At 50.9% G+C, this 27,435-nt stretch overlaps 1 protein-coding gene and 1 long non-coding RNA gene across 3 annotated transcripts in view; one reads left to right on the top strand and one right to left on the bottom strand.

Annotated features, from left to right (window-relative positions):
• LOC148006020 (uncharacterized) overlaps positions 1 to 19,232 on the bottom strand; it is a 42,058-nt gene extending 22,826 nt beyond the window's left edge. The window contains exon 1 of one of the 2 annotated variants that reach the window (XR_015621095.1): positions 18,785 to 19,224. This is a non-coding gene — a long non-coding RNA (uncharacterized LOC148006020). Of the gene's footprint in view, positions 1 to 18,784 lie in introns of both variants that reach the window. The other variant, XR_015621096.1, reaches the window with a different exon arrangement.
• On the top strand, positions 1,183 to 6,678 carry Edn2 (endothelin 2). Its single transcript, NM_012549.3, has 5 exons — positions 1,183 to 1,240; positions 1,547 to 1,703; positions 2,971 to 3,093; positions 3,938 to 4,036; positions 5,981 to 6,678. Exons 1-5 carry the CDS (start codon positions 1,183 to 1,185, stop codon positions 6,072 to 6,074), a joined length of 531 nt encoding a protein of 176 aa, NP_036681.2. The 3' UTR covers positions 6,075 to 6,678.
• Positions 19,233 to 27,435: the final 8,203 nt, after the last annotated feature.

A 27,435-nucleotide genomic window follows, 5' to 3' on the forward strand; every position in this document is an offset into this window, starting at 1 on the left:
TGATAGTTCTCTCCTGCCTGGTTCAGGCGAGTTTTCTCTTGTTGCCTCTGGGTTACTCAGGCAGGCTGGCCGGTAATTGTAATTGTATAGGCAATTCTCCTGTCTCCACCTCTCACCTCACTGTGGGAAGGCCGGGAGCAGAGATACACACCGCAGCCCCGGTTCCAGGGATCAAACTCAGGTCGTCAGATTTGTGTGGCAAGCGCTTCACCCTCTGAGCCACCCCACCAGCCTCTGCACCAAGGTGAGACAAAACATTCTTCTGTCCACGCTGCAGAACCACACAGGAGACCTTCTGTGTGCCTATGGAATATCTTGCTAGAAAGGGCTCGAACGTGTCTTCTCTCTCTCAAGGGGGTATTTAAGTCAAACAGGGTAAGGAGCCCCCTGTTTTGGACTTGTTTGGCAAGTAAGAAAACTGAGGCCCAAGAGGCTATCCCTGGTCGCGGCTGCATAACTGAGTAGTAGTTTTCGGAAAGGACCAGAATTCCTACTACAGGCTGAGGAGGGGAAGCGGAGCAGTATTTCCTGGGTAAAATGGGGATGAGGCAGCCTCAGGTGGTCAAAGGTCAGGCCTGAGTTGTGCCATTCCTGAGGCCAGTGGTCCCAAAGGGGGGCTCTGACTCGCCCAAGGCCATGAAGCCTCGAGTGGGCCTTTTACCTCCCACGCAGCTAAGGGATATCTCAGCTTGCTTCACAGCGGGCAGGGAGGAGGGTAGCAGATTCCCTGTAAAGAGGGAGGGCTTTGCTTTTAGATGAGACCTCCACTCCAAACTTCCAGTTCAGGAGGGTTAGCTAGAGAGTAGGGAGGGGACCGGGAGCACTTGGGATTAACTTCGGAACTCAGAAGGGCCTTGGGCCTGCTGGGAGCCTGGAGACTCCTGAAGGTGTTCCAGCGCAGCGCAGAGGGTGGAGCCCAGCCTTCCACCTCTCTCCCCCCTCACCGGGAGGCCAGGGCGGGCCAGGCACCCAGGGAGGAGGCGGTGTCCCTGGCTTTCTGCCCAAGGTGCAGCAGCTAGGCAAGGCGGGGCTGCACCAGTAGGGGCGGGCGGACGCCCTGCCTGGTATTATAAGAGGCGGTCAGGGCACCTCGGCAATGAGCTCCCAGCTCGGCTTAGCAGCAGGACACTGGCGACCTGCGCTCCCCGCTCCCTTGGCCCAGCCAAGCACTCTGCCGCTGCTATGGTCTCCCCGGCCTGGTGTTCCATTGCTCTGGCCCTACTTTTGGCCCTGCATGAAGGTGAGCTGCCCTCCTTCGCATATTGCAATCCCAGGGTCTATTCATTGGTGTCTCCTCCAGGGGCCTGGTGCTTCCTTCCCAAAACCAACGGGGAGCATAGAGCAGGGACCTCGCCATAGGAGCTGCCACTGCAGTGTGCAGACACAGCGCTGGTAGCTGGGGCTTCCCCAGGCCAGCCAGTGGTTCCTAAGCACCAAGGGTGCCAACTTCCTTATTGTGCAAGAGGAGGAGCCCTGCGGGCCCCCTAACCCAGGCAGACCAGGTGTCCTGACCTCCTCTCCACCTCTCTCTCCCTCCTGTGTCCAGGGAAGGGCCAGGCAGCTGCTACCATGGAGCAACCAGCCTCGGCACCCAAGGGCCGAGGACCCCACCTGCGTTTTCGTCGTTGCTCCTGCAACTCCTGGCTTGACAAGGAATGTGTGTACTTCTGCCACCTGGACATCATCTGGGTGAACACTGCAGGGTGAGCATCCACTGGGACCATGGGAGAGGGTCGAGGTAAAGGCTTTTGGCTAGCTAGCAACCTCTGCAACTGCCAGGCTCACCATGAGTCTCAGATAGGATACAGGGAGAGCACCCATAGTGACTCCCACGTGGGAGCCACTGGAGTGAGGCAAAGGGCTTTGTACCCTTCCAACCTAAAGTGCTAGCTCCATTTTCCAGATCAGAGTATGAGTTCTTGGAGTTGTGAGGTGGCCTCTTCAGGATCACACAGGAGAGAAAAAGTTGTAGGTTTGTCCCCAAGGCTAGGGATGCTGGAGTTCAACCACACTTCCCCTGCAGAGACTAACCCCGTGCATGACAGCATCCATGCCCAGCATCCGTGCCCACGCTCTGGGCAGTACCATCTGACTGAGCCGCCAGCCTCCCTACAAGGCAGGCACTGCTTGCAGCCCCCCACAGGACAGACAAGAAGTCTGCCTGGGACCCAGGCAGGAGCCAGAGATGGGCTCTGCCTGCCCTGTGCTGCCTCCAGGCCCCTGCATACCTCAGGTTGAAGTTTCTGTGTATGTTTGTATTTTTTTTTCCCCTTCTCCAAATTGCATAAGGCAAGAGACACTGAGTACATAAGCGTGCACAGAGCTAATCCACATCCAAACGCTGGCTCAGGGCGGGAACCCTGCCAGTCCCTGCGTGTCGGGTCCACCCAGAAGCACTGTAGCTCCAACTGCCGGGTCACCTAAAATTAGCTGTTGACCAAAGGTATTGGGTGGGCTGGCCTCAAGGCCCCTACTCTGCCTACCTTGGCCAAACTGAATCAGAAATCAATTCCATTGTGCACACACACACACACACACACACACACACACACACACACACCTCAAAGGTGTATTTGTCACACTTCTTGCAATAAGCGAGGGACCAACTGTGAACCGGACAGTTCAGTCTGGCAGCTGAACAGGCCTCCCTTCTTCCTGGCCTAGGTAGGGGGTCCACTGAGCTCAGAGAACCAGCCCAGGGACTGCAGGCTCCTTGCATCCCCCTGCAGGAACTCCTAGCAGAGCAGTGTGCAGAGGCATTGATAGGAGAAAGTGTGACCTGGTGGCTTAACACCGGAAGGAGTGGGGTGGCCACCTTCCTGGAGGTGTGATGGCTGACAGCGTGGATCTGCTGGCCAGCGATGTGTTTACTAATCCTGTGTCTCTCCTCTCTTTTTCTCCTCTCTGCTCCCCCCCCCCCGCCCACTCCAACCCCATGTACACATTACCTTGCTGGCTTCCCGCCCACAGACAGACAGCTCCCTATGGCCTGGGAAACCCGCCAAGGCGCCGGCGCCGCTCCCTGCCAAAGCGCTGCGAGTGCTCTTCTGCTGGGGACTCTGCCTGTGCCACCTTCTGCCATCGAAGGCCCTGGTAGGTGGACTCCTACCCTGCAGGGGCTGGGTGACTGCTAGCTGGGACCAGGCCTGGAAGCAGGGTATCTGGGAGACTAGCAGAAGAGCAGAGGCCCAGAGGAGACAAGCACCATCAGAGAGCCCATGGTATAGTGGGTGTGTGGCAGTGTCCCTCCCCACAGGAAGACCCTCAGTCCCTCCCTCTGCTCAGCTCTAAGGCTGCTGGGAGCACACATCTGCACTCCTGGGGAGGAGAGGCACAGCCCAGGTGATAGCCCAAGCTCAGAGAGCGGCAGGACTTGTGTCAGACCCACAAGGAACCAGGACTCCCTGAACTTCAGGTTCTAACCTAAGGCTCTGGCACTTCACAGTTTAGAAAAAACAAACAAACAAACAAACAAAAAAAAAAATCTAGAGGTGGCAATCTGTGACAGGTACCAGAGTTGTCGTTATGTCAGGGAACTGGGTTATGGATGCCAAGGCTCCTTGGTTTTCCCATCTGTGAAGGGGGAGGCTGCGTTCCTCCCCTCCTCCTCTTGGGGTGCTCCAGTTCCAATGACAGTTTACGAGAAACTCCTCCTCCGAAGCTCAAGCTGGGGTTCCACCCCTGCCTCAGTTTCCCCTGCAACTGCAGGTGGCCAGATTCTGGGAAGGCCAGCCACCCATCTGCCTCTTTCTGAGGCTCAGAACACATTCCCAGTAGCTCAGTTTTCCTACCCCGCCCGGGAGGGAAAGGTGCCCAGGTGCACCCTGAGGAAATGGATCTGCTCCTGAGGGCAAGGGCGGGGGCTGGGCTGGGCCTGCAGCCAGGTAGCTTCAGGGCTCTGGCCAGCCCCTCACTTGTTGCCACTTCATTCATTCAGGCCTGAAGCTGAGGTCACCTCAAGTAGCCAGGGCCCTGCTGCTGTGTTAGAGACTAGCAAGACGTGGACTGCTGCGGGAGACCTTCTCCAAAAGCTGAGGTAAGAGTGACTGTGTGGTTGGTCACTTTCTGTGTGCTTTACACGTTTGCCCTATTTTCTGTGGAGGCAGCATGGGGACTTTATCATCTTTCCTAGAAAACAAAGGCTCAGAGAGGTCACCCCACTTGTTAGAGCCATACAGCATCCATCACATCTGGCTATATCGAGAGGCTATTTCTATTTTTAAAAGTTAAGAAGGTTTTGGATTTTTACGTGTATGAGCGTTTTCTGCCTACGTGTGTGTATGTGCACCACACGCATGCCTGGTGCCCTCAGAAGTCAGAAGAGGGTTTCATCTGTACGTGACTTAGGTGCTCTAAGTCACTGGATCTTCTGGAAATGGAATTATGGATTGCTGTGAGCTGCCGTGTGGGTTTTAGGAACAGAACCCTGGTTCTCTGAAAAACAGTAGGAAGTGCTCTTAACTGCTGAGCCATCTTTCCAGCCCCAAGCCCCAAGTCCCAAGCCCCGAGCCTATGCTCTTAACTACTCCATTCTGTGGCCACCAGAGGTGAAATGGGGTTTGAGGGCATGGATAGTCGACCATCGACTGGGAAGAACTAGTTATTCATTCAAGCACCTTCACTAGAGTGGGGCTTAGAGTGAGTGACCCCATGCTGCTTGATCCCAAAGGGATCACCTCCCTTGGTGACCACAGGGGGCTCGGTACAGAGCCCACAAATGTTTGTCCAAACAAGTTGGCTTGAGGACAGAAACCTCTCCTCGGACCATTCAATGAAGTGACCCGGGGTAGCTGGTGTGGCAGAGGCTACTGGCTGAGAGCCCCACCTCAGCCACAAACAGGTTTTCTGAGCCCTGGCTGGTGGTTGGGCTTCTTTGTGGTTCAGAGTTTGACTTTTGAAGCAAGGGGTTAGCAATGTCCACCCGGCAGGGGTTTCCTGAGGTTGAAGGCATTAATGTGTGTGAAATGTGTCTCTGTGGGGCTCTGGAAGCCTTGGCCATACCTGGCACAAAGGGGACCTTAGGGACAGACAGTATCTGCTGTGGCTCCTTGGAAGTTCCCATCTTTGGAAAAAGGTAGAAAAATGGAGGTGTTACAGGTGGCTGCACGGACTCAAGAGCTGACCAATAATAAGGAAGGCTTTGCGAATACACTGCAGTTCACAGTGTGCAGATGGCACAGAACTTCACAGTTTACAGAGAACTTGCTTTACTACACGAATATTCACCCTGCTGGCACTTCAGAGTTTTTGCAGTCTGTGTTATTTGAGTTTATTGTTGTTTTTTGGTTTGGTATGGTTTGGGGACAGGATCTCATTCAGTATGTAGCCCAGGCTGGCCTTGAGCTCAGGGCTGTCCTATAGTCTCTGCTCCTCAAGTGCTGGGCCTAGTGGATGTTTTAAAATCAGTAAAAGGGTCTCAGAGAGGGTGAACCCTGCCCAGGTTCCTAACCTGGCTCTGAGGCCCAACTTCTCCCTCCCAGGTAGAACGAACTCTTAGGGTAAGGAAGTGGACAGTTGCCAGTTCCCAGGGCTGTGACCATGAGCTCAGTCAAGCTCAAAGGGCCTCTGGGGCCACACTGTGTGGACAAGCCCACTCTGCAGCAAATGGTAAAGTGCAGCTAGAGTCAGGTGGCACAATTTAGGATGAAGGAAGAGGGATGCTAGGAAGGAAGGACATTCTCAAGGTGTGGGAAAAAGAAAGCACACGATAGGCAAGGCCCAGGCTGCCCTTAGCAGGCCCCTCATCCCGGCAGCATCTGCTGCTGAGCGTGAGCTCTGTCAGTGGCCCCACGAGCAGAGAAGCTCTTGGGAGTGGTCTGACTCTCCCGGACCTTAACGGGCAGACCTCGTGTGGGTGAGGCTGCAACCCCACTCTGACCAGCGGTCCCCTCAGATCTAGGCAGATCTAACCAATTCTCCTAAAGGAACCTAGGACATCCTCTCTCTCCTGGGACGCTAACTGCTCTTCTTCCATTTCCAGGGACATCTCAGCTGCCAAGCTCCAATTTGTCAGGCTACGGCCAGAGTTGACAAGAGAGGCCATCCCTGCACACTCTAGACGGAGGAAGAGATAACACCATGAGCTGCAGGACCATTGAGAAAGACGCCCACGTGGAGACGGGAGGAAATGGGCAGCTACTGGGAGACCCTATGCCTATCTCCTGGGCCAAGGCCTCAGATCCTGGTTAGCCAGACCAATCTGATGGGTTCAGCACAAGCTCTGGCCTCTCCTACAGCAGTTCTGTGCCTTTTCACTGCCAGGGCTACCCTCAGCACCTGGACAGCAGTGCAGCCTGCTAGTGCTGGCTGCTGGCTACCGTCCTGCTTGGAGGAGCTATGTGCAGGACAAATGAACATGCTACCTGTGTCCTACAGAGTGTCCTGCAATCCAGGAGCAACCCCACAGCAGGACACAATTACCTAAGCCACACCTGGAGACTGGACAGTCATTAGGATGACTGGCATCATAGTCCTCTCTGGTTCCCCTTCCCTAGAGGCCTTGCAACCTGTTCTCTTGGGACACTTTTGGGAACACAGAGCCTGCTATCCTTTGTTCGTCTGTATATAACTTATTTGCTCCGATAACGTTGAGATTCTTATTATTTATTTTAATGTATTTTTTTAGAGCCTCAATTGTTTACTTATGAACTCATGTTTGTAATAAAGGATGAAACGATCTTCAAGGAGTTTGTCTTGGCCACAAAGAGGAGGGTGTCTCCTCCCAGGAGGGGCCATTTGGGAGTTAAAAGAAGACAGGAAGAAGAAGAATGTTCTAGCACTGAGATAGCTGGAGCCCAGGTTCCACTTGTCTCTTGCTGGGCTTCTCTGGCTGCTGAGATGCCCTCCCTAGGGTTCTGCCTGTCAGGACTTGGAAAGCCATCTGCAGCTGTGTCACTGGGACTCTGGGTTGTATTTTCACATCAGACCAGAATACAATGGCCAGGCCTTCTTCAAGAACACATTTGGAAGAAACTAGGTCTACAAGGGTATAGAGATAATCTTCAGTTCCGAAATCTTGTCCAGCCAGGGCCTGATTAGGAGGCCACAGCACATCTGTCCTGTGCCAAGTGGACAACCCTGTCCGTCTTCGATGGGTGCTGAGACCCAGCCTCCGCCTAGCCCTGCCTCTCCCTTGGGGCCTCAGGAGATCCAGGAATGAAAATGGACACTCTGACTGATGGAACCTAGGGACAACCTATTGTCTAGAACATTCTGCCAGCAGCTGCCTGGACTTTTGGCCAGCTGAATCTCCCACAAGCAAGCTGTGTCCTATTCCCATGGCTGGGAATGGTTGGCTCATACTGGGAGTGGCAGGCTACGACCTGAGCCAGCTGTCAGGAAATATTTATGGAGTAGGCAATAATCATTTACATACCTGCTATAACCCTGCCTTCTTCATAAAGCCAACCCCAACCTCTCTCTGGAAGAATAGTGCGCTGGTGTGCTCTGGGCTCCCACTGCACTGGTACGCTTCCGCCTTTACTCTTAGTAGCCTATTTTACCTTCCCAGCAACAGTGGGGAGTAGAGACTTCCAGAACTCACGCTTTCCACATGAGGAAAAGTGACAGAGACCAGCAGAGACTTCCCTTAGGTCACACAGCATGTAAATAAAAGCGTCAGGATTGGGATCCATAATCTATAGCATATACATATGGAATAAATATGTGTTGGTCAAATTTCTGGGTCTGTTTTGCAGTTTGACCTTGAACTTTCTGAGCCTCTGTAGTCTCCACTGGAGAATGGGAAGTGATGATTCCTAACCACAGGACTGTCAGGGCAGGGATGGTAAGTTCTGGCCCTGAACTAGGGAAGCAGAACGTACTGGTCAGACGGCACATGGGATGGGGACAGCCAAGGGTCTACATGGGGGCAGACTGGGACTGGCTGGCGTAGAGGTGGGGTCAGAAAAGATTCCACATGAAAGTGGTGCCCTTTCTGTTGCCTTCAAGGATGAGCAAGAGGCCAATGAGGTGGCTCAGTGTGTAAAGGCACCAGCTGCCAGAACTCAACCTGAATTTGATCCCTCCGGCCCACGTGGTGGAAGGAAGGAGGGAACTGACTCCTGAAAGTTCCCTATTCACCTCTACATGTGCACTGTGCCATGTACATACTCCTACACTCACACACACACACACACATGCATACGTACACGCATACTACATGCACACACATACGTGCACACTCATACATGAGCTCACACATACACACTCATAAACATGCATACATGCATCCACACATACATACACACTCACACACATGCATACACACATGCACATACACACTCACACACAGGCATACTCATATATGAACAAACACACATGCATACAAACATGCTTACAGGCATCCACACATACATACACACTTGCACACACACACATATACATTCTCACACACACATGCATATACACTCTCACATGCATAGACATACTTGTACACGAGCACACATATGCACACTCACCATTTAAAAATTAAAAATTAAAAATAGAAAGTAAAATGACTTTCTAAAGAAGGAAAAGGTAAGACTGGACTAGAAGGTGGCCAGGGTCAGGATAGCTGTGAACATAAGATTTAAGTATGTGGTGACAAAGAGGCCAACACAGGCAAGGGGAAGATGCAGATGAAGCCACAGGGGTCTCAACAGGTAAGTCAGAAGGAGAAGCTTTCTCCTATGGGCCCCAGCAAGCTATGAGCAGTCTGTGAATGGTGAGGGAAAATGTCAGAGGTAGGCTCTAGAACAATGCCCTCCAGAAGGCTAGTCAGGGCTGAGAATGAGTGAGCGGAAGGTGGCCAAGGAATAAGAGAACGGCCTGCCCCTGGGGAGTGCTGAGACCTCCTGTATGTGAGGCAAGTGGCAGTGGGGACAGCCCTGCCACTTAATGATGCCCAGCATGCCATGCCAGAGCACTCTGTCATACCGCAGCTGTGCTGGCACAGGAAGCTGCCATCCCTGGGACAGCAAGCAGCCTTCCATTCAGACAGGTCCTGCCTCCTCAGAAGCCCCAAGTCCACAGCCAGCGGCCAGGCCTGACAGCTCTAGCACCATACTAGGAAGAGACATGAAAGTCCTGGTGAGAGGTGCTGGAGGTCATAGAAGAGGGTTCTCACCACTGTCACTGTAGCCCTGGTCAGACTGACAGAATGGCAAATACCAACCAAGGTGACACCCCTTCTCTTAGTTCTGTAGTCATAGAAATCAGTATCTGGCTTGGGCTCTCATCTAAGGAGACCCTGCCTTGTCGGTCAACCAGTCCTACCTCTCGCTACACAGGAGAAGCAAGAGTCCAGAAGGGCCATAGGGGCTGAGAGTATCTCCCACCAGCCTCCAGGTAGCTGAGACCCAGCAGTGGGGAGTATAGACTACAGTTTGGGGAGAAGAGAAAATCTGTGAGCAAATGAAGCCCCGAGAGGAACCGTGTTAGGAAGTTTGGGGAACAGAAACCTCCCTCTTTTTCTACCTTTTCAGTAAATACTTAATAAATTTTTTCCAAGTTTCAGTTTCTTTTTGCATTTATTTGGACGAAAGGGCACGTGTGTGTGTGTGTGTGTGTGTGTGTAGGAATCAAAGTACAACTTGAGAGTCAGTTCTCGCCGTCCACCGTGTGGGATCCTGGGCTCAGACTTGGGTGTCCTCAAGCTTCGAAGCCCTTGATCTGCTCAGCCATCTCACTACCCTGTTTTCTAGGACGTTTTTAAAAAGTAAAATTCTGGTCTGTTAGCTGGAACCCTAGGCAGAGAGAAGCTAGAGATGAGGAGGACTCCAGTTTCCCTGGGGCGAGTGTGGAAGGGGAAGTCAGCTGGGGAACAGGCTACACAGGGACTCTAGATGGGCCAGGCCAGGGAGGCTGCTGACTGAACCGTGGCTGCTTTCAGACATGCCTCATCCACGAGCCCAGGGAGCTCATCACATACACAAACACACGCCCAGACACACCCAATAGCCACCACCTCCAGTAGAGTCCAGGGTCAGTTCAGATAAGCCATTTGCCTCAGGACAATAAACTTCTGGACTGGGGCCATCCATTCATTAGATGTTGATAAATAACCATCTCTGTGGAGACGCTGGTGAGCCACACAGACAGAGGTGGCCCCTGCCTCGAGGGCCAAGGGAGCTTCTGGACACCAAGATAGACACGGGGCCCATTTCCTGAAGCTTCCTGAATGCTGATGAGTCCTCACGGTAGCCTTACGCAGCGAACTCTAGAATTACTACTCCTGACTTATGAATGAGGTAAACTGGGCGTGGTAGGATGAGGCAGGAGAACACCAGAGTCTAGGAAACACTGGTATAGCCGGGCAAAATAGTGAGATCTTATCTCTTAAAAAAAAAGGAAGAGGAAGAAGAGGAGGAGGAGGCCAGAGAGAGGGTAGATAAGGGTACCCCATTTCTTCATTCATTTTGTTGTTTGTTTTTGTTCTGAGTCAGGGTCTCATGTAGCCCAGGCTAGCCTCAAACACAATATGTTCCCGATGAAGAGCTAGGCTCTTAAGTCTCATGCTCTCCTGGCTCTGACAAGGAAACAGCCATACTGAAATGGAACCCTGGTGAGAGAGGCCCAAGATAACTTCGTGGAGGAGGTAGCCTGAAGGGACAGATGTTGGTTGAGTGAAGGAATAGGGTGAAGAAGAGGGTCCTAAGACAGAAAGTACACCATAGAGAAAGGCTCCCTTTTTCACGGGTGGAAGCTGTGCTTGGCCTCTCTCAGGGCAAGGGAGGGGGCTGGGAAAGGCTGGTAGGGTCTCTAGGAATGAGCCATGATATCTTGAGTGTCAGATCCAGCCATGACATGGGATAGTCAAGTAGGCAGGAGACACTGGCAACAACCGTCACACACACACACACACACACACACACACACACACACACAGAGAGAGAGAGAGAGAGAGAGAGAGAGAGAGAGAGAGAGAGAGAGAGAGAGACTCTGCTCTTGGTGCTTCACACCTACATGCTACCATGAAGGTCTCCCAGGCTGGGAAGAGAATGAGACAGGAAGAGGAATATATTGATTGATGCCTAGCCTTCCAGCTTCTGCAGGGTTTGCTCACACCGGAGTGAAGACCAAGGGCACCACAAGGGTGGGGGATGGGGGATGGGGGGGGACGGTCAGGAATAGGGATGTCTGGCTGCAGCAAGGAAGAGTCCAGGTATGGAGAGGCAGCTGGCCTGAGAGGCAGGAGCCAGAACATTGATGAACATTGATGACGGATGATGGAGAGCTGGGGGGGAAGGTTGCTAAGCAAAAGAGCCAGTGCAGGCACTGGCCTTGGGCTGCTGGATAATCAGCCGCTCTTCCCGGGCCAGCACTTCGAGCCTACCAGCACTTCTCAGTGTGAGCAGAGAGTAGGTCTCGCCTTGGCCTGCCAGGGATCAGTGCCAAGAGCCCTCGGCAGCTCAGGAGGGGGCCACTGGGAGCCCTGGAGGAGGAATGCAGCCTAATTAATTCTCTGAAGCTCCCAGGCCTCGCCTTGTGGGAGCAGCTGCCAGGACAGGCCTGTCAGGGCCCACCCCCACCTCCCGCCCTGCTGTCGATCACTCAGAGGTAAAGCTGGGGGTGGGGGAGGGAGGTGCTGCAGGCTGGGAGCTGGGGGGACAGAAACTGGGACCAGCCCCTTGCCTTTAGGCAAACATATGCCCTCCGCCCCTTCACCGTGAGCATGACAGCAACAGCCAATGGGTGCCACTGACACTCTCATTTAATGCTTACAAGGGTCAGAAGCAGCACACTGCTAATGTCTCCATTGTGCTGGGAAGGAGAATAGGCCTGGAGGGATGAACTTCTCTCCTAGTGTCACAGTGATCAGAAAGCTAAAAGTGAGAAGCTGGGATTGGGTCTAACCATTCTGGGTCCTGAGAAGCTATGTATCAGAACCGTGGTGCTGGGAACACTTAGGAAAACTGAAGCCTGTTGAGGTATGATGCCGTTCCCAGGGACAGTCAGCTAAAAAAGAACCTGGGACAAAGAGAGAACAAGAAGGGTCAGAGGAAACACCTTGTTCCTGAGGGTTCTCCTGGCCTTGGAGTTCACGGTTTCTGGACCAGCTGGGCTGTAGGAAATAATCTTGTATTTGATACCTTTTGTTGCTATGACAAAATACCTTAGACAGTCAACTTATAAAGAGAAAAGGCTTATTTGAGGCCATTGTTGTTTGGCTGCATTGCTTTAAGGCTTACAGCAAGATATCATAACAGTGGGAACGTGTGGCAAGGAAGCTTTTACCTTGTGCGTATCCAAAAGTAAAAAGAAAGAGAAGTGGAGGGGCTGAGGTCCAAAATCTCCTGCAAGGCTCTGTCTCCAACTTCTTCCCACTGGGCCCTACCTCCTAAGGTTCCCCCACCCAAAGCCTGTGGCAATGAGTCTTTGGGAGACACTTACCTAAGCCACCACACTCTGGGGGTCCCCACTTATCTGGTTCCGGTTGCCTTGGTCTAGTTCAGAAGAACAGTAACAGCCACACCAGCTGGCTCTGCTGCTGGGTACACATGTTCAGAGCATCCTTTGGTCATGTGCCCATGTGGGGGACACAGACTGTGACTCAGAGGTCCTGGCCCCACTGCAAAATAAAACCTTGCAAAGAGAAACAAGAGCTAAGAAGGGCAGCCCACTGGCCTGACACCAAGGCTCTGTCATGGCCAGACAGCAGGCTGGGAAAGGAGAACATAAATAACCAGATCACGTCCTCGGCTTCCTCAGCTTGAATAAGATGCCTACCCTTGCTGAGCTGCCCTGGCGTTCATTAAGAGCAGACACTATCTGAAAAGGCACTTAACGTATGTCAGACAGAACCCCGAATGCTTTATTTAAGGAAGAATAATTTGCAAACAAGAGTCTATTCACGGGGTTGGGGATTTGGCTCAGTGGTAGAGCGCTTGCCTAGCAAGCGCAAGGCCCTGGGTTCGGTCCCCAGCTCCGGAAAAAAAAAAAAGAGTCTATTCACTGTTGCATAACACACCATTGTAAAACTGTCCCATAATATATTCCTGCCCAACAGGTACACATTTACAGTTACACGGTTTCTCATCAGTGGGAATCAGAAGGTACCACTGCCCTAAACACCCCTTTCATATCAAGATTGTTTCAGGTCAAAGGCAATGGGAGAGGGGAAAGAGAAGGAGGAGGAAAGGAAGAGGAGAGGAGGCAAAGGAGGGGAAGAGGGAAGAGGAGGGGAGAGGACAGAGGGAACACAGAAGGGGTGAGGAGGAGGGAGATGTAGAGGAGGAGGAGGGGGTAGAGGTCAAGTTTGTCTTATTTATGGTTTCTATTGTAAAACACCATGACCAAAAGCAACTTGGGGAAGAACGGGTTAATTTCAGCTTACACTTTCAGTAACTATTCATCACTGAGGGAAGTCAGTGCAGACACTTAAGGCAGGAACCCAAAGGCAGGAATGGAACCAGAGGTCACAGAGGGGTACTGCTTACTGACTTACTCCTCATGGCTTCCTCCTCCTACTTTCTTGTAGCACCCAGGATCACCAGCCCAGGGATGGCTCCGCCCACAGTGCGATGGGCCCTCCCACATCAATCATCAATGACAACAACATACCACAGGTTTGCCCACAAGCCAATCTGGTGGGAGCACTTTCTCGATGGAGGTTCCCTCTTCCCGGACGATTCTAGCCTGTGTGAAGTTGACAGAAAACTAGCCAGCACACAGCTCTTGTGGGAAGAACTCTGCCCTCACCCATCTGCTTAAACGCAAGACCTTTGTCTCCCATTGTGGTGGTGATTTTTCTGCAGTGCTGAGTGGCTCAAGCTTTTAATCCAGTCACTGTATGAGACAGAAGCTATCTGTGAGTCCAAGGTCAGCTAGGTCTACATAGCAAGTTCTTGGCCAACCACATTTACATAACGAGACTGTGTCAAACAAAACAATAGGCTCTACACACTTAGCTTCCTTAAATAGCTCCATTAAGTCCCCACCTTCTCCCAGTTTCCCTAGAAACCAAAACCCTTTCTTCTCTTAGCACTTCTCCAGGCCCCACCCTCCTGGTGACAGGCAGCCACTGGGTCATCTCTTCTTCCTATGAAGGCCTCTGTGCATCTAAAAACTAAAGCACTAGCAGTAGATCAAATGTGTGTTTCTTTCACATGTGAACTGGCTTTTGTCCGTGTGTGGGTCTGAGTTATAGAGCTAAGAAGGTAAGAATCCTCCTCAGGCCCCACATCACCTGATTCAGAAACACTGTGGAATGGCAGAGTGTGAGCTAATAATATTCATTCAGTGTAGACACACACACACACACACACACACACACACACACACACACACACACACACACTCCTTTTAAAGAAGGTTCTCAGGTTAGGGTACATGACCTCAGGTGTGAATTCTCTCCTGACGAGCAGGTCTTGTGTCCAATTAGACAGCTATTGGTTACCCCCAAGATATGAATGCCACTAATGCATCCTGGGAGTATCTTGCTGGGCTGGATTGTTTTAGCTCATGGGCTTTACAGTTGGAGAGGACTGTTGGCTGCTTTTCTCCCTTGGCGGCTTGCACAGCACCTACAGATGCTCTGGGAGCTAGTCCTCAGAGAGGAGGCTTCCAGGTGAGAGCCAGCTCGAGTCTCCCAAGTTCTTTCTGTGGCGCCTTCAACAGTTGAGTCGTGCTTTACCGAGTACTAGGAGGCAACCAAGGGCAGTGGCAATAGCCTATATTATTCAGGACCAACGAAACTGCATTCTAAATGCTTATCCTTATAATCACAGATAACTGTAGCTCATCTCTCATCAAAAAAAAAAAAAAAAGAAAGAAAGAAAAGAAAAAAGAAAACCTTCTTTTTGAGGCAGAGCACATTATAGAAATCTACAAAGCCAAAATTCAGAGAACAGCGGAGCATGGTGTGCCCATCCCCCAGTTAATACCCTGATACCCAATGCCCAGGGAACATTAAAAAAAAGAAGCAAGAACAGTGTCTTCTGTATATGACAGGGAGGCTGCACCCGCGAAAATCTCAATGATATGGTTGCCTAAACAAGACCCATAAAATGATCACAAAATGTTGACGTGCCAGAGCAAAAGGGGGAAATCCCACAAGGCTGGACCCCTAGATAAAAAGCTATGGCTAATTAATGATGCTGAGACACGGAAGATTCTCCAGGGACAAGCCCCCCTGATAGGTTAACAAGAGTTCAGCCTTAAGAACAGATAAATATAAGCAACACTAAATGGGCTCAGGGTGTGTGTGTGTGTGTGTGTGTGTGTGTGTGTGTGTGTGTGTGTGTGTATTTTGTAACCATAATTAAAGAAAAGGTCGCGGTCATGAATTTGAAAGGTAGAGTCAAAGGACAGAGAACGAACTGGCAGATGAAGACGGAGGGTTGGAAATGATGTAAATAATTGTATTAAATAATTGTACTTGTATATTAAATTCTCAAAATTTTTTTCTAAGTGCATAAATAGGATTTTTTTTTTTAAGATTTGCAAAGTTTTATAGTCTTCGGTGCTAGAATTCTAGGATTTTCTCAATACCTCAAGAGAGGTAGCCACTAACAATCGAACTCTGTAAGTTTCTTTGTCCTACTTTGGACTTTCCTTTAAGGATGGTGTGAGATAATGCCTGTGTCCATAAAGTGTGACTGTTTGTGTCCATCTTCCTTCACTTAATACATTGTATCACTTACTTGCCTTATTGCTTCCATTAAAAACTTCCTCAACAGCAACCTGGAAGGAAGGAAGGAAGGAAGGAAGGAAGGAAGGAAGGAAGGGAGGGAGGGAGGGAGGGAGGGAGGGAGGGAGGGAGGGAGGGAGGAAGGAAGGAAGGAAGGGTGGGTTTATTTGGCTCACTGTTCTGGAATGCAGTCCCGAGAGTAGGGGAGTCAGTGCTGTAGCAGGGGCTTGGGACAGCTGGTCACACTGGTCAAGGGGCAGAGAGCTGAATGCCTTGCTCAGCTGGCTTCCTCCTTCTGTTGCAGTTGGAGATGTAAGTACAGGGAATGGCACTCTGCACTTTTAGGGTGGGTCTTTCCACGTCAACAAACTCAATCAGGAGGGTCTCTCACGGGCAAGCTCCAAGGCTAACCTAATCTAAGCAGTCTCCCACAGGTGTGCCTGAGGGCATTTCTCCCTTCTGATCCAAGGATGTTAACCTCCAAGTGTGTTCAAGCTTCCTTCATGCTGTGACACCCCAGGACTTCATTTCTTTTCACAGCTGGATGATTTTTCTCTGTCGAGCCTCATCAGTTTGCATTTACTGGTTGATGGATCTGGCCTGCTCACACTGGTCTAAGTACTTTATTTAAACCTTCGGTGCTCCATAATGTAGTATTGGTGTTAGCAGCAACATCCGGCCACAGAAGCTGAGGTCTGGGAGGTTAGGTAAGCCACTCAAGATCACACAGCTAGTGACCAGCAGGAACAGGCGCCACCCTAGTAGATGGCTCTGGAGGCAATAGTCCTACCCATTGTGATTTCCATCCCCGCAGTTAAATCAAATGATACAGGCTAGCTCACTTGGCAAAATGTCCCAAAGGAACACCCAGAGGGTTTAGCAAAAAGAGGCCTTTCTGGGCATCAGCTTGTTCATTTTGAAGCAGAATAACACTCTCTAGTCCAGTCTATCCAAGAACACAGTATGTCACTCAGCCTGGCTGAAGAATCCGGCTTCAGGGTCACAGTAATCCCCCTGCTTCTGCCTTCTAAGTCCTGGATCACAGGTTTGAGCCATTGAGCCCAGCTCTTAGCAGTGTTTCTAAAAGGGACAGAGGCAGGGGCTATAAGGCAGGACTGAAGCTAGGACTGGATGTCGGAACACACCCAGCGCTGAGGTACAGGCTTCTTAGAACATGGGCATCTCCCAGGAAGAGAATATGGCTTCAAGCCAAGGCGGGGCTGCTCCCTCAGTAGAGGACCATCTTGCAGCCTATAGGTATCACTCCACTGTCCACACCTGAGGAGCCATCACTGGGTATCAGAGGATGGGAGTACAGAGAGAGTGAACACACGTGTGGGAGTCTGCATATGTGTAGGAGCATGTATTGGGAATAGTTCTTCTGAGGAGCCCCTCCCACTGTTGGGATTTTTTCCCTCTTACTTAAATCTCTGGTCAAAAAAAAAAAAAAAAAAACACATGCATGAAGTGAATGCAGACACAGATTGGAGTATGCACACACACAGGGAGTGCTACATGTATGCGAGAATGCATATGTGAAGCAATTGAAATTACAAATTGGGGCAAGTATACATGTGGCAGCCTACATATGTCTGAGAATACATGAATAAGGTGACTGGGGTGCACACACTTGCATGTGAACCTCTGAGCACCAGTGTGACTGCAGGTATGAGCTCTCAAGTGTGCATTTGCAGGTGAGGCATGTGATGGCCCTGGACACACAGCCCTAGTTCTGAGGGGACATTTCCTCCTGGCCCCTCCTGTGCCTGCCCTGGCCCTCAGGTCTCTACTCAACTACACCTTTGGGGGTTGAACAATCCTTTCACAGGGGGCGCATTTCGGATATCCTGAGTATCAGACATTTATATTACAATTCATCACAGTCACAAAATTACAGTGGTGAAGTGGAAAAGCCAACAATCTTATGATTGGGGGGGTCACTACAACATGAGGAACCGTGTTAAAGGATCGCGGCCTTAGGGAGGCTGAGAACCGCTCGCTGCACTAAGCGGTGACGCCATTGTGCAACCTGTGAACGGCTTGTTTTATTTACATGTAGATTAATTATTTTGGTAATTAGCTAGTCATTATAAACCTCATTTAGTTTAAAAACAGACATGATTACATCACGGATGCAGAACTCAGATGGAATTGAACAGAGCGAGGAGGAGAGGAGGCTTCTGCCCCCCAGCCTACAGGAATCAGGAAGGGACAGGGAGACAGGGCACTTCCTGCCTCAGTTTCCCAGGCTATCAGCCTGGGCTCCATCCTCCCCGTGGTGGAGGTGGAGTGAGTCAGGCATGATATCCCCTGCTGGAAGTCTCAGCTAGGCCAGTTCCTTCTCTGGCAGTGTCAGATGTCTGCTACTGGTTACCATTGCCCTGTGGACAGCAGATGCTGCTTCGTGGGGAGGAGACTCCCAACGACCCCTGCTTATTTTTTTTTCCCCGGAGCTGGGGACCGAACCCAGGGCCTTGCGCTTCCTAGGCAAGCGCTCTACCACTGAGCTAAATCCCCAACCTTATTTTTTTTTTTTTAATTCTCTCTCTCTTCCTGTCCTGAACAATCGCTACCCCACTTCCCCGCTGAGGCTGCCCCTGTGCGTGCATCTCAGCAGCCAGAGCTCCGCAGCTGTCTTCCCAGATGACCTTTGGCCTCCCTCTGGCCAAGGACCAGCTCACAGCTGTCTTAGGTCCCCACAGCCCACTCTGGCCTGGTGCAGTGCAATATCAGTCAACATTCGGTGTTAAAAATTACAGATAAAGGAGCTGTAGAGATGGCTCACAGTTAAGAGCACTGACTGCTCTTCCTGAGGTCCTGAGTTCAATTCCCAGCAACCACGTGGTGGCTCACAGCCATCTGTAATGGGATCTGATGACCCCTCCTGGTGTGTCTGAAGACAGCTACAGTGTACTCACATACAAATAAAATAAATAATTAAAAAAATATATGCCGGCAGTGATGGCACAGACTTAAAAAAAAAAAAAAAAACAGATAAAGAAAGAAGAAAGCCATGTGAACAGCAATGTTTGGTCCAAACAGCATGTCACCTGCAGATCAGATGAGTCAGCCTGCTCCTTGCCCAGAGGCAGGAGGAAAAAACCTCCACCCCAGATGATTTGAGCCTTATCGCCTCAGAGCCTCACCAGGCACCTGCAGGTAAGCTTCACCTACCGCAAGAAGAAGTGATGGCGCAAAGCCGGGCTGCAGGGTTCCGGGCTCTCGGTCTCCTTGCCTTCCTCCTCGGCACACAGCCAGGTTCCAAGAGTCAGCCTCAGGACTTCTGAACGTGTCAGGTTCAGAATTCAGAGTCCATGCCTTCAAGAGCAGCCCTGGGGAATGGGTGGATCCGTCTAGGCTGGAGGCCCGGCATCCCCACGCCTTTGGGGATACACTCCAGGATTGGCCTTTGCCTTCTCCTAGACCCCAATTGCTCACTGGCTTGTTTCCGTTGGCTTCTTAGTACCCTTCTCACAGCCTGGACCGGGTCACAGTATACATACATACACCTTACCCTCAAACCCTTTTGTTGGTCTCTTTACTCCAAAAGGGTCTCTTTACTCTAAGACGGGCTCAAAAGCAGTTACACGGAGCCTGGAAGAATTGGAAGAGCCATTGGGGTGGACTAGGCAGGGGGTGAGGCCCCAAGTACTGGGAGGGGCCAGGGCAGCAATTACAGAGGCCCTCGGCCCAGAGCCACGCCCACACCTCCCTCCCTTCTTCAGAAGTGCTTCCTAGATAACCTCTGCCCCGACCCAGAGGAGCTAGAGGCTGCACGACTGACTCTGGTCAGGACTCTGAGAACCTCGGGGCTCGAAACGGTCCGCGATGTGGAAGAGACCCTGGGCGGAGGAACAAAGTCTCGGCACACTGCAGGACTCCTCTCTAGATTTGCCTGACAAGGCTTGTACCAAGAGCCTCAGAAGTGATCTTACCCCTAGCTCTATATGATTCTGTAAGATCAGAGGATATTCCACCCAGAAGAAAAGATTAAGTGGAAGGACCTGGCTGAACCCTGTGGGCTGCCTTTCTCTCCTCTAAAGCTGAACCATGACAGCCCCAAGGCAGGCAGGAACAAGAAGCCAGAAAATCGTCATCTTCGAAGCCAATGGGCTTGTTTTCAAATGCTCTATGACCTGAAGAGGCTCCTCAGCTTTGGTGCTGAGATGGGTGGGCAGCACCGCATGTCCTCACCCACTTCTGAAATGTTCTGTAGCTTTCAATCCAGGAAGAGCAGCAGCTGAGTCCTCAGGGCGGAGGAGGCAACAGAGCCCCAGGAAGATCAGGCAGGTGCCCCAAAAGCCACCCCACTCACGTGGGCAGAGCTGCTGAAACCCTGGCCCTCAGCTTAGTCACTGCCACCCAGCCTGTGTGGTGCCTTGCCCTGTCCTAACTCTCTAGTGCTGGCCTGGCCCTGACCTGAGGCTCACCCACTGGCCCTCTTTCTGCATCTGGCCTTGGGGCAGCTGAGAACAGGGCTGGGTGCTTGCCCTGCCTGGGATACCTTTGGCCTCAGGCAGGTGGAGTCCTGAGCCAGGATTTTAAAGGAACCACACCACAAACAGACCCTACTCCCTTCACCAACTCCTCCAGCCTCACAGCACCCAGGGTAAGCATGCAGGCCAGTCCTGGGGCAGTCGGCCTACTGATTTCATCCGAAGGGGAACTGGAGGCCTCTTGGGAAATGCTGGGAGGAGGGGAAATCAGAGGAGCAAGGACTGGAAGACAATAATTGGAATTAAAGCCAACGAGGGCCAGATGTTGATTCTAAGAAATACCTAGGTATGCACTTCGAGAGAACAGAGGAAGGAATGTTTACCTGACAATAACTACGACACTCCCAAAATGACACCCCCAAACTGGAAGCTTCCCAGGGACACAGGAATATGACAAGTCCCTATAACACGAAGCAACAACTACACAAAACCATGCGATGACCTGATCGTCAAAGCACACAGCCAGAAGGTACTGACCATTACACACCGTTCATACCTTTACCACAAGGCACCACTAAGCTACAAACAGCTGCATGTGACAGCTTTGTGTCCGAGTCAGCTCTGACAGTGTGGACCGACTTCCGTCTGCCATTTGGGTGGGCGTGACATGGTGCTGCCCTGTGGCTTTCATTTCTGCCATCTCCTTGATGCTCAATGCATTGGTCTTATTTGTGTTTCCTAGAGACAGAACCGAGATGACTAGGTCAAAAGGGAGCAGTTTAGGGCCGGCAAGTGGTTTGGTGGGTGTAGGTGCTTGCTGCCCAGCCTTGACTTGATGACTTGAGTGTGATTCCCAGAATCCACACGGTGGGAGGGAGATCAGACTCCCATAGGATGCTTTTCTGACCAGCACATGTGCGCTATGGCACATGGGTGCGTGAATGCACACACATAAGATACATACAGATAGATATATAGTTAGATAGATAGATAGATAGATAGATAGATAGATAGATAGATAGACAGACAGACAGATAAATTTTTTAGAAAAGAAGCCGTATATTGGGTATCTCAGAGTGTCATGACTCCTATAAGAAAATGCTACAGGCTGGGTAGTTTTAAAACCAGAAAGGCACTTTCCCATACCTAGAGATGGAAGTTGGAAATCCAAGACCAAGGTCTGCCAGGGTTCTGTTTATGTGAGAACCCACCCCTGCCTGGTGTTGCCCAGCCCTCTCCACACTATCGTCACAAATAAACACAAAGATTCCCAGTGTCTCGCCTCATCTTTTTCTAGTGTTTATTCATTTTAGTTAGACATGTATGTGTGGGCATGTGCACATCAGGTGGGGGCCTTTGGAGGCCAGAAGAGGGTGTCAGGTGCCCTGCAGCTGGAGTAGCAGGCAGTTTTGAGTGGGTTCTGGGAATGGAACGTCAGGGTTCTGCAAAGGCAGGCAGTATTCTTAGTCACTGAGCCATTTTTCCAGCCGCCTCTCCTTCCTTTTTTGAGACGAGATCCCAGGCTAGTCTCCAACAGCTAAGAATGACCTTGACCGGAATCACAGGCCACAGCGCCAGATTTATGCAGTGCTTGGGGTTACATCCAGGACTTCATAAATGCCAGGCAAAGCCTCTACCAACTGAGCTAAACTCAACCTCACAGAAATCCTTCTGCTTCGGCCTCCTGAGTGCTGAGATTACAGATGTGAGCCACCACATAGGACCCATCTCCTTATAAGGATACCAGTCCTATTAGAACAGGGTCCCTATGGCCTCCACCAACCTGAACCACTTCCCAGACAGTGACCATCTCCATACACAATTGCACCAGAGGGCTGGATTCAGCATGAGAAAGGGGGCAGAGTGAGGCCCAGTAGTAGGTGATCTCAGAGAAACCTGGAGGTGACTAAATGAAGTGAGAAGGGAGGAGGCCGTGTTTACAGGCAAGTAGCTACTTTGGACTTCTAGAGCAAAATCTCGGGTGGCTATAGGGAAACTGTATAAGTATAAAAACCATGTCCAAGGAGAAACAGGGCTGGATTGAATTTTGATTGCTTGATTATGAGACAGAGTCTAGCTATCTGCTTACTCCAAGCTGGCCTTGAACTCTCCACCTTCCTGCCCCAAGCCTCCCTAGTGCTGGAATTATAGGCACACACCACCATACCTGGCCTGGATTCTTATATACTAATTCTTATAGGCCACAGGGTAAGGAAGGGTATCTTGGGGTATATGTGCATGTATGTTTTATGTGCTGGAGTTGTGTTAACACTCTGCCCGTTGACACTGTGGCCTCCCCAGGGATCAGCGGGATCACGACACTGGTCTCTGGATGGAGCTATTGATAAAGTGGGTGTCATAGACTCAGGCTATCATGAAGTGGTACCAGCTACGAGCTTAGCCGCTCAGAAGCTGAAACTGGGCATTGTCCCTAAAGCCACCCTAGAATGTTGTCTTTCAAGGGATCCCAGTTACTTCATAGTCCTTCAGCCAGCTCCTGCCACAGCAAGGACCTTGAAACCCAAGAACACTCCCTAGGAGACCAGGCTAACCACCAGAAGGGAGGCCCTTACACCAGACTTGAGCCTTGTAGGAAGCAAAGAGAATAGGATTCCTGGGGGGTAAGGGGCATGCATGCCTGCTGCTTAGATGCCAGGCTCCCATGAGATGGAAAATCCAGGGCTGACCCCCAAAGGCTGTACCTGAACAAAAGACACCCAACTAAGGGGCAGCCAGCCTAACACACTGGGAAAGGGCCACTTTGGATGCTAGCCTCCACCTGAAGTCAGATGGTGCCTCTCCTCCATCCAGTTCAGAAAACCAAAGTTTATTTGCCCTGGTCACAAAGCCTGCAGCATGAAGACTGAGTGAGGGTCAGCAAAAGGCTGGCTGGTGTGTGGGCCTTCGCAAGCACCTGCCCTCCCTCTCAGCATTGTTGTAGCCTGCAGATGGAAGCCGGAACTCAGGACAGGTCTGTGCAGGGTCTGGCTGCTTGGGATGTCTGGAATCTAGCCATCATGCCTCCCCAGCCAAATATCCAGAAGCTTCTTCCCATACAGGGAAAGCCAAACAGGGCCTGACAGTGACAGGCAGAATGGGCACCTATGTAACATCCCTTTGCAGGCCAGAGTGGCTCAGGTGAGGTGACCTCCTGACACAGGAATCCATGGCAGTTGCTACTCGAGAGTAACTGTGCCAAGCCAGCCCAGTAGGAATTTAGATGGAGTCTTCAGGAGTCTCTGATGAGACCGGAGTGTGGGATAAATTGTAGAGGTCGGTAAACAGCTCACAGCAAATTAAAGCAAAAGCCTTTCCAGAAAGAAAATCAAGAAACAGGCGGGTCCATCTGATGTGGAGGAAGACATATCTGCCGACATCACTAAATACCTAGAAACAGCCATGTCTGAAGCTACTCAAGCTTCCTGTTTACGTGAGCCACTGGCAGGGAGTAGAAGAGGGGGGGGGGGGGGAGAAAGGTGAGACAAAGAAGAGAGAAAGAAACCAAGAAGAGAGAAAAGAGAGAGAAGAAAAAAAGAGAAACAGAAGGGGAAAGAGAGGCTGAGAACACAAGAGAGCACATTTCGAGACGCCTCAGTTTTATAGCAACCCAATACCATGGCAACCAGCCCATCCCCCATAACAGTGACGCTGACCCATTGATGAAGGTAGAACCTTCATGACCTAATCATTTAATTACCTCTCCTGACAATCCTAGTGGCAAGTGAATTCCAGCCTTGGAGGGTCTGTTCACTCTGTGACAGGTTTCCTCACAGCATCCTAGAAGAACCTCCCAGACTGTGTCACCCCTGTCCAAGCAAGTCCTCCTGTATGTGTCCACATGCCGGCATAACCTGTGTGGCAGGTAGAAGCTGGAGTCCTTCCTGATTTGGGGAACAGATTAGGAAACACTCCACGGGAGCTAGAAAGAAGGGCTTATTTCCCTGAGGTCATCCAGCACTCTCAGAGCCCTTGCACCCCTGTCCAGGGTCCTGACTGGCAAGCAGCCCATAGTAGCTCTCAGGGGTCTTTGTCCTTTTGTCTAGGGCCTGAGGGCATCCTCCTGCACAAGGGAGGAGGCAAGTATTTCCAGAACTGTGTCATTGGTTCTCTTTCCTCTGAAACTGTTGAATATGTCCCTCCCAAAGTGTACACATTGTGAATCCTGGAACCTAGAAATGCAACTTGGAAAAAGAGTCTTTAGACACAATTAAGCTACAGATCTCAAGACGCAGTCGTCTTGGATGTTCCCAGTGGGTTCTGAACAGTGACAGATGCTCCTGTCAGACTCTCAGGGGAGCCTGGACCTACTGCTATAGATGAGTCAGCAAGGGAGGAGGCCATGGGACCAGCATGAGATGGCCAGAGCCATTTCCCAAGTCACGTGCAAGAACCAAGGGGCAGAGCATTTTGGACCAAAGAAGCAGTGTTGTTGCAGCCTCAGAACACTCACCCACAGCACCTTACAAGCCCCCATTGCTGGACACAGGAACAGGCCTGAGACTCTAGCCAGTATGCGAGGTGGGAGAGAAACGTTGCTGGGAGCTTCTTCTGGGTGTGTAGCCTCACTGTTAGCAGTTCAGAGGGAAGCCAGCTCAAGGTCAAACTTCAAGTGGGGACAGGGTTTGTGTGTGCAGGTACACACCTATAATATGGTTGAGAGGTTGGGGGAAAGGTGTTCGAGGTTAGCCCAGGCTATACAGCAACTTCAAGGGCAGCTAACATGAGAACACAAGACTGCACACACACACACACACACACACACACACACGCACACACACACACACACGCACGCACGCACGCACACGCACACGCACACGAGAGGAAGAAGGCTGGCCAAGGGAGCTGTAAAGAGATGGGAAGAGTTGCTGGGTTAATCTAGCTCCAAAGGTCACCCTATCCTTATGGTCTGGCTAAGCAGGTCACTAAGCTGTCACTAGGTTTTGTCATTTTCATTCATTTGTCTGGAGATAGCTATGGTACACGTGTGGAAGTCAGAGGATGACTTGCTGGAGAAGGTTCTATCCTTTTGCTATGTGGGTTCAGGGATCTCGTTCAGGGTGTCAGATCTGGGGGGCAAGCACCTTTACTCAACGAGCCATTGCGCTGGCCGCTGTTGTTTTGAGGCAGGATCTTGCTATGTTGCCCTGGCTGGCCTTGAATTTATAGCAAATGCTGAGATTACAAATGTGAGACACCCTGAAGGTCATCGCTGTTTAAGCCGCCTCTTGTTGGACTTACTTCTTATTGTAATGCTTCCTGCCCAACATGTTGCTCAGCAAAGCCAGGTTTCCAGACTGTTCTTGGGTTTTGAGACCATTTTAAACTCAGAATCATTCTCCATTTGTTTCTGTACCAGTGCCCCACTTATCTGAATCCTCTCTGGGGCCAATGATGTGTCTTTGACCAGGAGGACAATTCCTTACAAGAACTGGGAAGGAAACAGGAGCCTCTCTGTTTCAGATAGGTGTTAGCAGTTGCTGACATCTGTAGAGAAACCCAGAGAAGACCCTCTAACACTTCAACAGGAGGCTTCTCCAGGGAATGGAATGTGGGGGAAAGAGTCTCCTCTCTGGGTTATATACCATGATACCATTTGAATTTTTAGCATAGAGTGTATTTGTTATTTAAAATCCTCTGGATTAAAAGTAATACAAGGAAGAATCCCCTGGGTGCTTATTCTACAGGCAGTTTAAATGATAGACAAAGAAATGGCTGAAAGCCAGGCATGGTGGCACTGGGAAGGCTGAGGCAGAAGGATTGCTGTTCAAGACCAACCTAGTCTGCACAAGCTTCAGGCTGGCCAGGGCTACCTAGTGATTCCTTACCTTAAAAATAAAAGAAAAAGGAAAAAGAAGCTGGGTGTGGTGGCACGAACCTGCAATTCCCACTCCTGAGACACAAAGACAGGAGGATCAAGAGTTCAAGGCTACCCTAGGCTACACAGCAAGTTTTAAGCCAACCGGGGCTGCTTGAGACCCTGTTTCAACAACAACAACAACAACAAAATGATGATAAGGACAAAGAGAAGAGAAGAATTGGGGGAGGAAGAAAGGAAGAGAAACAGAATTAAAAAGTAACTGTTTCTTTAAAATTTGAACATCAAATTTTTCAGGAACTCCTTAAATGACCTAATCATTGCTGGTCCAAAAGAACAAAAGAACGATGCTCCCTGCCACAGGGAAACCTACGGCTGGGTTGTAGCTCAGTGGTTAGACAACTTGCATAGTATGGCAAGGCTAGTTCACAAACAAGCATTTTAAAACACTAAAAACAAAACAAAAAATTTTAGCCAGAGCTTTAAGGAATAGCAGTTGCCACCAAAACTGTGGCGACACCTGGGGGTCAAGAGAGGAACTGCAGTTTGCCTTCCCAAGTCCTTCTCCTCCCTCCATCCCTCAAATCCCAGTCTGGGCAGAAGACACTACTGAATGCCAGTGTAGTCCTCCCCAGATCCAACGTCTGCTCACACCCATGCAGGGGCTGGGATGCCCATTCTGGAGTCCTGTGCTCTCTTAGAGAGAGCTGAAGACCCTCGAGATCTCCAGAGGGGTTCACGGTGTCTGAGTGTTCATAGCTCAAGACACTAGGGCATGAGTGCAGCTCTGTCCCAGTGGTGCCAGTATTCATTCTGGCCTTGGGTTTAGGTTCAGGGTCCTTCTCGGCTTAGCCCAGGGTGTTTTATGTGGCCTGATTTTGGCATCCCACAAGGGATGTGATAGAGCTCTCCACCCCACACACATAGTCCTGGAGCCTCTCTCAGCTCAGAGCTGGAGGACTCAGTCTTCACTGCTGCTGAGTCTGGGCTGGGCTGGCTGGGCTTGGGGAGCCATCTTGCTATACCACCTAGTCCTCTACTCTTCTCCCCTGCTGACAGACTTGTTCCTCATGAGCATTTAGAACCCTCTGTGCCCCCTGAAACTCCCTCATCCCACATACCTGCTTAAAGGGCAACTGCTAGAAGTCTACAGTACTGTGGAGCCCCACAATGCTTCTGAGCCTCACACTGGCCACAGGTCCCAAGCTTGTGCTGGGCAGAGGTGGAGAGGCCCAGGTCCAGGTCCTAGGCAGCCTCACAGAACAGACAGACAGTCAGTCAGACAAGAGCACAGCTACCGGCCACCATGGGCTGCAAGTAGCACACGTACAGTGCTCAGCACTGGCTGAACTGCACCAGCCCTTGTCCCCAACAAGTGATGGTCCCAGAAGTATTCAGATACTTTCATGAGCTATAGCTTTCCTCAGTGCTCTCTGTTGGAGGAAGCCTTCTAGGAGCAAACTATTCAACCCGGGCTCCCAGGTTCTGCAAAGCACTTAAAGCCATCTTGCATTGAAGAGATACTTGTGTTCCCAGTTGCTTGTCAACCAGGCTCGGACATCCCCAGCTACTAG

This window comes from Rattus norvegicus, chromosome 5, assembly GCF_021556685.1.
Source record: "Rattus norvegicus strain SHRSP/BbbUtx chromosome 5, alternate assembly SHRSP_T2T, whole genome shotgun sequence".
In the NCBI taxonomy this organism is placed as follows: domain Eukaryota; kingdom Metazoa; phylum Chordata; class Mammalia; order Rodentia; family Muridae; genus Rattus; species Rattus norvegicus.